A 10,350-nucleotide genomic window follows, 5' to 3' on the forward strand; every position below is an offset into this window, starting at 1 on the left:
CACCATTGGATGTTCTGTTTATTCAAATAGAAATCAAATATGAAATGTATAGCCATTGTAAAAAAGCAAGAGTTTTATATACTTGAATACAAAAATTACACAATCAACAAAATGTTAAAGGGTTCAATAAAATTTAAGCTCAATCGACAGCATTTGTGGCATAATTTTGATTATAACAAAAATTATGTCAACACAACCCTCCTTTTCATAAAAAAAAAAAAGAAGCAAAAATAATAATAAAATAAATCGAGGTTACATTGAATTTTGCAGGATTACAGAGTAGGGGTCGACCGGTTGTGGATTTTGCCATTACGATATCTTAGGTGGTTGAAAAGGTTTTTAAAATCGATTCATTGAATGATACATTTTCTTAGTCGGCACAGACATAGAGACCAGAGTCCAAAATGAATAAAATCCCAGATGTAGTTTATTTTTCAATCAAAATCCCAATAATAATCAGAAAAAAAAGAAGATTAGTTGGATAAAATTGGACATTTCACACTAAAGAAGCCTGAAACACACAAGGGACTCTTATTTTGAAATGATGTAGACTTGGCTCTGTTACAATGGTCTATATATATTTACCAAATTAAGCTTTTTATAGCCTGTTTATTATTATTCACAATATGAAGTTGGAGACCGAATGCATGTTCTGATGAGGGATGTTTCTATATAGTAGCATTTTTCTTTGCATGCCCTAAATTCAATTTTTAAAAAAAAAAACTATCTGCAACTATCGGCATAGATATTTGCCGATAACAATTAGTTCCAAAAAGCAACTATCTGCACAGATTAATCGGTAAAACCGATATATACCAATATAGTCATGGAAATTAGGTTATAAAATTGGATACAAGTTATCAAAGAATAGGTTAGAAAGTGATTTTATCATACTAAAATCATGTTAGCACACATATTGTTTACATCTTGTTGCTATACTATTGAAACAGTGAGGATTTTAACATTTATGGATTGGCCCCATTTACTTCCATTGTAAGTGCCTCACTGTTACTCAGTTATTTGCTTTTTTAAATGGAGGGGCGAGTCAAAATTGCTTTTTGTGGTAATCAATATTATGCCACAAATGCTGTTGATTGAGCTTAACTGAATTGAACCTGGAATATTCCTTTAAATTGATCCCTTGCGTATTAGTTTATTAAATATTTTGGCTATTTTAATAATGCTTTCAGTGCAGTTAAATCAGCTTTGTTAGAAACAGTTGACCATATTTGAATCGGATTCTGTGTAGGTTTATTGTGACTTCCCAAAGTGCACAGGTGTAACATTAAGGCGAAACTGTAAGCAAAGCTCTTGGTTTTAAGATTAATTGTCATTGTGCAGAGTACAGGTACAGAGGCAATGAAATGCAGTTGTTTTCGCATATCCCAACTAAGCCGGGGTCAGAGCACAGGGTCAGCTATGAAACAGCGCCCCTGGAGCAGATAGGGTCAAGGGCCTTGCTCAAGGGCCCAACAGTGGTATCTTGACTGTGCTTGAACCCCCAACCTTTCTGTCAGTAACCCAGAGCCTTAACCGCTGAGCTACCACTGGTTTTGGTATTTTGGTCCCAGAATCACATGGTTTGACTTGGCTGATGCTAACCGCATGTGTGCATCATGCAAGATCAGTTTGTTTAGTTTGTGGCAGACGTAAAGCCGCGAGTCCTCCCGCCAGCAGGAGGGCAGAGACCAGCAGCAGAGGTACAGCACAGTTAGAGTCCACCAGCTGCCCAAAAACGACATTTCCCATGATCGCTGCCACACGGCCCACTCCAGTGAAAAATCCCAGAGCTGAGGAGCTAGAAAAGAAAAAAACAAACTTAATACAATTGTATTTAAATGTCAGATTTTCAGGGGTAGTTCCCTCAACACTTTTTGTCCACTTATAATGTTATTCAAAGCACCAAATCAAACAATTATTTAGTTTACGAGACCGTTTTTCACCCTCTGTGATCCTTAGAATCAATCTTTTTGTTGCTGTACCTTTAAGACTTCTATTTGTAAATCGTTGTTTACATTTGAAGTGAGTAACAATATTACATTATTATAAACTAATTATATAACTTATTATAATATCTTGATGTGAAGCATTAGATAATTGCATGTTTTTACCGTAGTTGTGTTGGATAGAGCTCCGTCCCCACCACGTCCAGAGCGTTCCAGGAGATGACAGAGACGCCGCTGAACACACAGGACACGAGCAGACTCTGAGATTTAGTCTTTACCAAATAGATGACAAACACACTCACGCTGGACACCATCAGACTGACAGCTGCCAATCAAAATGCACATACATCAGGATATGTCAGAAATCACAATCAAAACATTCAATACTCTCAATCTCTATATTTCTCATATATAAACACAAATAAAAGCATTCTGTACTAACAGAGCAGGATTTTCCCTCCAATCTTGTCCATGAACCAGATCGTAAAGATGTTTCCTGGCAAGTTTGAGGCTGCAGTTACGAAACCCTCCATGTAGACTTTAAAAAACACAAATAAGACAATTATCTCATGTATTTATCTTTTACCCATGAGAATTAGTGATGATAAAGCTTGTCTTGTTTTATTTAGTTTCGTCTAAGGTTTGACTCGTTTAGCCTGGTTTTAATGTCATCATACCAGCAGTTTTGACAGGGTAGCAGCTTTCATTCTTTGAGCTTTGGATGCTAGATGCGTTGGCACATGGAGACCCTCCATCTTCAGCTCTCTTAAACAACTCCGGAAACCACATCCATAACCCATAATACCTGAACAGAGAAGTTCAAATAATGAACAGTGGCAAGAAAAGTTATGTGAACCCTTTGGAATTACCTGCTTTTGTGTATACATTTGTCTTAAAATCTGCTTCTAAGTTACAATAATGAACAAACACAATCTGTTTAAACTAATAACACACAAATTATTGTATTGTTCTTGTACATATTGAATACATCATTCAGACATTCACAGTGTAGGCTGGAAAAAGTATGTGAACCCCTAGGCTAATGGCATCAACAAAAACTACAGTCAGATGTTGGCAAACCTGGCATCCAATTAATGAAACGAGAATGGAGGTGTGGGTTAGAGCTACTTTGATATATAAAAAGCACTCAAACATTTTGAGTTTGCTATTCACAAGAAGCATAATCTGCTGACATGGACCATGCCTCGCTAAAAATCTCAGAAGACCTACGATCAAGAATTGTTGCTTTGCATAAAGCTGGAAATGGTTACACAGTTATATCTAAGAGCTTAGATATTCATCTGTCCACAGTTAGACAAACTGTCTATAAATGGAGATGATTTCCCACTTCCCTAGAAGTGGCCGTCAAGCCAAAATGACTCAAAGGGCACACCGCAGAAAGCTCAATGAGGTAAATAAGAACCCTACAGCGACTGATAAAGACTTGAAGGAATCATTGGAACTGGTTAACAACTCTGTTCATGAGTCTGCTATGAGGAAATTATTAAACAGGTATGGTGTCCATGGCAGGACATCACGAAGGAAGTCGCTGCATTCCAATAAAAACATTGCTGCACGCCTGAAGTTTGTCGAAGACCACTTATTCCGATTAGCATTTTTTATTTATTCCAAAACATGAAAAAGTAAAACATAAATGCACAGAATCAACTTTTAAATGTATATATAGAAGTATAATAATCACACACATTCAAACTATAAATCCCTCTCCACTGCCCCTCACCGAAAGCCCTCCAAAAAGGTCAGTTAGCAGCACAACTTCATTATCAGACACCCTCAGGTTGCCCAGCCTTCTATCTGACATCTCTGCAAATGCTGCCACCCTGCCCATCTCCGTGCACCACTCCCGAAATGAGGGCGCACCAGCCAACTTCCATCCCCTCAGATCTGTCTAAAGATCATGACACCGGTCAGGACCCATGAAGACCACTTATTAAGATATTGGTAAATATACCAGATGTACTCTTGTCAATTTTATGTAAAGAAATTCAAATGACATATAAAGAGGACAGTCGTACAGAGTCATGAGAAAGTGTCCCATATTTAAAAAAAAAATAGAAAACTATATTTGGCTATACATCACATATTTTCATACCCAAATGAAATGCAGTAGAATATTATCAGCAGAACAACACTTCTGGAAGCTAGTGGTTCAACGAAGAGCTGCTTAATGGGGGATAATGCCTGAAAAACACCCAGCAAAGCCGTTAAGAGGTGAGTAATGCTGTATACTTATACAGAATATTCCAAAAACAATTCAAAACAAACAGACAAACAAAAGGTTAAAGGTCAGGGGTCATTACCTGTTTGAAAAGGCCACTGAAACGTTCAGATCTTGAGCCTGTACTGGGTCTGATCTTCTCTTCATTTTTAGATCTGATCACAAGCCCTTGTGCCTGTTGAGACACAAACTTATCATCACAAGCTGATATACCATGATAATGTGGAACAGTGGGAAGGTTGGTCTCATACGTACAGGAAATGGTTTAACGACACCTCTGTTGTTCAGTCTAAACATCTTCTGGAACACAGACAGCGCCTCTTTCTCACGCCCAGCCTGTGCAAAAAAACTATTCTTTTATCAAACCTGATAAACATTCATTATTAATAATACGTTTGTTATGGTTAATGAGCAACATATCTCTTAAAGCCAGTAGAATAGACACTATTTAATTGGACAAACAAAAACATGACTATGAGGAATGGAAGTACAGTCCCTAAACGTCACACTGTTTCGTCAGCTTAACGATCGACACAACACATACGCAAGAGTACCACATATTCATCCTCATATATGATGAGATGAAATCTCTGTGTAAATTATCTTTAAAACCTTTCTTAGGTCAACTGTTGCATTGAATGTAACAATTAGATCTGTCGATTTAACATGTTAATTTAGTGCGATTAATATTTAAAAATAACGAGTTAAAAAAAGAATGAAATTTAATCATGCCCCCCACGACCCTGTGCATAAATTTGTATTTTAAAGTACAATTTTATTAATAAAAGTCAGTATTTTCCTACCATAGAAGCAGTTCTAGCTTGAAGTATTATGAGCCACGTCAGCAGGGGGCAGTCAGCGCGCCGAAACATACCTCACAAGTACCACAGGCACAGAATGCTCACACAGGACGAACGCGTTCTTGACGTTCTTGATGTCGCAGAGATCTCAACACTAAACTACTTTAACTTGACGCAGTGTCCTAGAAATACAGTGTTTATGATGCTGAATTCCAGACGCCACAAATGCATCCAGTGCAGAGGGAACGCAAGAACGTGTCCTGTGAGAGCATGGACAGGTTGACAAAATTAATTCATTCTCTAAGAATAGTTGAAATAACAATTTACCCAGTTGAACGACTGTACCTCCATTCTTCACAGCCTCGTTCGGAACTTTTAAGAACATTGGTTCAATTGTGAGCACATTCGTTAGTTCTGATTGCTGTGTTCCAGATGCCTGTACCTCCATGAGGAACTTGGGGCTCTCTGGCATGAATAGTTTGAAGATCAGTGCTGATGAGAGACTGGGGACTGAGCAGAGGACCACGAAAAGACGCCAACTTTGGAAATCCAACCAGCCCAAATGAGTGTTAAGATATGTCCTGGGGATGACCAACCAAGCCACACCTGAAAAAAAAGACATTCAAAATGTCCTCTGATAAAGTAACGTTCAGTTCCTACATATATGAAGAGTGATTTTAAATCCATTGATCTCCACTCTCAGCTAAATGAATGATGGTTTTACCAGCTGCCAAAATATTTCCAGCCATCCAGAAGGTGGCGAGAGCGCTAATCATAGCTCCCCTCCGCATTCGTGGCTGGAACTCGGAAAAATACGAGAAGATCACAGGAATGGATCCACCAACTCTGAGGAGGAGACAAGAGTAAAATGTGTTGACATTCTGTCTAACTACAATATGTTACTGTGTATGTAAAACCTCTTCTGTTGTGTTGTTGTTACCCGACTCCACTGAAGAACCGCAGAAGCAAAAAGAGCCAGAAACTCGGGGCCAAACTCGCCACGGCCCCAAACGTGCCGTTCACTGTTAGAGACACGACCAGAACGTTGCGTCTCCCTCTGCGATCGGCCAGATACCCCCAAACGTAACCGCCTACCATCATACCTGTCAGAGGAAAAAAACAGATGATCCATTTCCCTTGATAGTGCACATCAATCGGCATGCAGTACATTGCAAAAACGTTCCCTTACAGATGTTAGAAAACGTTGCTGTTATTACGATATTTATCAGATCTTAGAACTGCGTAAAACAGAATGCAAAGCTTTCTAAATGATATGCAGTCTTGCCAATGTACATGTGCTTACAGGGTTATTTTAAATGGTGAATCGACACATGTTAGCCTTTTTAATCACTAGGTTTGGGATTATAAAATCTGCAAACAGAGAGCATGACTCTGCAGTTTTCAAACAAATAGGGAACACACTGCCGTTTAGTGACATTTTGACCCATTTTAACTGCTTATTTCATAAAAATGAGAAGTGAATGAATAACGCTCCATGTTTGACCAGCAGTTTATTTGTATTTAGAGCAAAACCATCCAGACAGATATTTAGATTTCTTCCTATTACCCACATTTTGTTTACTGTTGATATTTCTTCGTCATTGTAAACCTTATAAAGTTAGCAGAACTTACAATTATTGAGGCAATCAGTTTCATACATTTTTCAATTAATAAACTCCCAAGTTTAAGTTAATAGAACTTTCAGATTTTTATTTTATACTACACAAGCATGTTAATTGCTTTTAACTTGAAATATTGAGTAAACTAACTGCACTATACTGTTCAAGCAACATGATTTTTACTGCTTGCTCAATTAACTTGTTTAAAATGAGCTAATGCAACACAATTCTTAAGCATTTGATATCAACTTAATTGCACTGTGTACAATCCATTTGTGTTCACTTAATCCAATTGTGGAATTGTGTCTATGTGAATAATATTTGTTGCATCAATGTATGCTGAAAACGGGCAAGGGATAACCAGTTCCTAGCATACTTTGTGAATTTGGAAATTAAATGTTATTTTAATGCAGTGGTTCTCAACCCTGTTCCTGGAGCCCCACCAAAACTACACATTTTGGATATCTCCCTAATCAAACACACCTGATTCAACTCATCAGCTCGTTAGTAGAGACTCCAAGACCTGAATTGGGTGTGTCAGAAAAGGGAGAAAATGTGCCGTGATGGGGAGCCTCCAGGAACAGGGTTGAGAACCACTGTTTTAATGCATTTCTATGCCTTTTAGTGTTTAAAAGTTTAAGTTATGTTAACTTAATTCATTTATATTTTCACTACACAAAGTATTTGAGTAGAGCCTATATTTAAATGTTATATCAAAGAAACACATTTTTTATTGTGTAGAACAAATGTCTACAATTCAATTAAGTTAAACCAACCATTTTTTCTCTCTCTGTGTAATACATTTTAATGCCACTTAACTTAAAAATTAACTCTTTGGCTGAATTTAAAATGACCATGTAAGCTCAACTTAAACACTTAAAGTAGAGAGAACCTAACTAGCTAGAAATAGCTTTCTATGCTAATCTATGAACTATGCCAAGCATAGTGTTTCCAGTTAGCATACATTCAGCATGCTAGCGTTCATTGTACTAGCTAGTTCTACAATGAATGAATGCTTGCATGCTGAATGCATGCTAACTGGAAACACTATGCTTAGTTTATTAGCAATTGCTCAGTGGGTAACGCAACAAACTATACATGGTGGTCCATAAGAAAAAAAACTGGGACTCTATTTGATTACTCATACCTTACAAATGCACAAAGGGGTGTGCATGATATCTGATATTATACAAATTATATTTGGCGTTCTTTAACGACTTTTTAAAACAAAAACATTACGTCACTGTGACATCATCTTGAGCAACAACTTGGTACAAATAAATAAATTGTTTGGCCCAAAAAACTAAAAAGCGGGCCACATGGCAAAAGAGAAGCAAAAACAGATGTACTAATTATTTATTTGTTGTTGCTCACAATTACATCACAGTGACGTCATTTTGATGTTTCCAAAAAGTCGTAGAAATACGCCAATAATCATAATGCCTTTGTGCATTTTTAATATACATGGAATCAAACATGATGGCCCCTTTTTTCATTTGTGTGGCCACCCGGTAGAATAAACTTAAATTGTACCTGTCCTCAACCTAAACTCAAGCTCCACTATTCACCATAACAGTATCCCCAGAAAAATTTTACATATCTGAAACTCTTCTAAATTACACAACAAAACAAACCTCCCCCTTTACATTCATCTTGCAAAAAACAAACATTATACAACGCTTATTTTTAACATTTACTCTCCCTGTCGAGTGCCGTACATAGCATGCTGGGACATAGAAATCCCCTGCCAGTTTCATTTAAATTACTGTAATTTAAAGAGACAAGTTCATTAAACTCAAAACAAAAAAACAAATCAGGTTACTTAAAGGTGTAAGTTCAGTGAACTCAAAAGAATGAGAAAGTTCTATATACTCATCTAGGATCATTTATATTTATTTTTTCCCTCCACTGAAAACCATAATTTGATTGAGTAAACTCGTTCCCTCAGTTGAACTGAGTAATGGCGTTTCCAAAACTTGTGTATTTCAGTTCGATTAACTTGATCTTATAGAATTAACTTAACTATTTAAGTTAAGTAAACTAGATGCAAGTAGACTCAGATTTGTTATTTAAATATTGTTGTTTCTATTGTTGATAATAATTGTATTTGAACTGATTTAATTTTAAAGCATTATGGGTATTCCCCATAGCCATCATTTTTAACTCAAAATGTTGCGTTATTAACACTTAAAATTTGAAGTATATGGATTTTTAAGATAAATAATTTCAATTAATTAAAAAGTAATACTTAAGACAACTTCCAGACAGTGCCAGTAATGATAACTTTAAGGTTTATCAATTATTTTGAGCATTAGGGTTTACAGTGCTCTTTCCAAGTGGGTGGTTACCTGAAGGTTGCAGGTTCAATCCCTGCAACCTCAGATTATTCCAGAGGGTTTGTCACTATAATAGGTGTACTGTAATCTACTTAGCAGATTCATTCCTATCCAATGTAGCTTTTGAGACATTTTGTTTAGTGTCTGTCTCTTGAAGCTCAAATATAAAGCATTAATTTACTGAATAAAATTAAATGGAATTTAACAAAACAGAAAGACGGATGATACGAACCGAGGAAAATGCTGGCAGTGAGGACTCCCATGTCGCCTGAGCTGAGTTGAAGGTCACAGCGTGCTGTGGGCAGGAGAAAGGACACACATAGGATCTCCACGGCATCACTGGCATTTGCCCACCCACAGATGACCAACAGCAGCCAGTGGAAGAGCCCGAACCCTGCAGATGTACAGACAGATTGACAGATATAGACAACTGCATCTAAAAACACATTTGAGACAGTAGGCAAGAAATAAATCAGCATATACATAAAGGTGATATAGACCTGCTTCCTCGACTGCCACCTCATAAGAGAGCTTCTTGTTGCTGGACACCAGATCACCTGATAGAAACACCATACATCAATAAAACCACATTAACACACATGATCAAAGCAAAAAAGTAAAAAACTAACAAAAAAGTGCAATGGTAGTACTTGGATTGTGAAGATTGCACTACAGTAATACAATGTTTGGATATATACCTCGGTAGTGCCATAGTGAGTGAGTGTGTGTGTGTGTGTGTGTGTGTGTGTGTGTGTGTGTGTGTGTGTGTGTGTGTGTGTGTGTGTGTGTGTGTGTGTGTGTGTGTGTGATAGGTGCTCGCTAACAGCACTTGCCCCTACAGTCTGTTAAGGCTAAATGGGGGATCTTTGTCTTTGTGTGTGTGTGATATACCATCAGTGTACCATGGTACTAAGCCAGATTTAACAATTGGTAGTTCATAGATCCGAGAGCTCCAGTACTATTTAAAACAGCTGTGATCTGACATTTTAAATTAGTATTAAAATATTTTACCGTCTTCATCCTCGTGAGAGACCTGAAGCAGCGGCTCCTTGTCTTCATGACCCCGTCGAGCCATCGATTATATGTTCTACTTCAAGTCACGGCATGATCGCTGGTCAGATCAACCGATTCACTTCTTGTAAACATACATGCCGATGGGCGTGGTTTGTATCTGACGTTATTTCCGTTATGTAATTTATTTTTTTGAAAAACATATAAAAGACATCCAAATAATGGAAATGTATGTTTATTAATAACAAAATATATAAATAAAATACATTATATATATAATGTATATATATATATATATATATATATATATATATATATATATATATATATATATATATATATATATATATATATATTTTACATTGTTATGGGCGTGATTTTGTAAGTGACGTAACAGTA

At 36.9% G+C, this 10,350-nt stretch overlaps 1 protein-coding gene across 1 annotated transcript; it reads right to left on the minus strand.

Annotated features, from left to right (window-relative positions):
* Nucleotides 1-5: 5 nt before the first annotated feature.
* On the minus strand, nt 6-10,095 carry LOC127637975 (synaptic vesicle glycoprotein 2B-like). The gene is made up of 13 exons (XM_052119289.1): nt 9,952-10,095; nt 9,441-9,497; nt 9,173-9,334; nt 5,926-6,088; nt 5,710-5,831; nt 5,428-5,591; nt 4,441-4,521; nt 4,268-4,360; nt 4,060-4,148; nt 2,624-2,751; nt 2,389-2,484; nt 2,112-2,271; nt 6-1,798 (listed from the first exon to the last, which is right to left on the minus strand). The coding sequence occupies exons 1-13, from the start codon at nt 10,013-10,015 to the stop codon at nt 1,615-1,617; spliced, it is 1,563 nt and encodes a 520-aa protein (XP_051975249.1). The 5' UTR covers nt 10,016-10,095; the 3' UTR covers nt 6-1,614.
* Between the last annotated feature and the right edge of the window lie 255 nt (nt 10,096-10,350).

This window comes from Xyrauchen texanus, chromosome 46 (assembly GCF_025860055.1).
Source record: "Xyrauchen texanus isolate HMW12.3.18 chromosome 46, RBS_HiC_50CHRs, whole genome shotgun sequence".
In the NCBI taxonomy this organism is placed as follows: Eukaryota; Metazoa; Chordata; class Actinopteri; order Cypriniformes; family Catostomidae; genus Xyrauchen; species Xyrauchen texanus.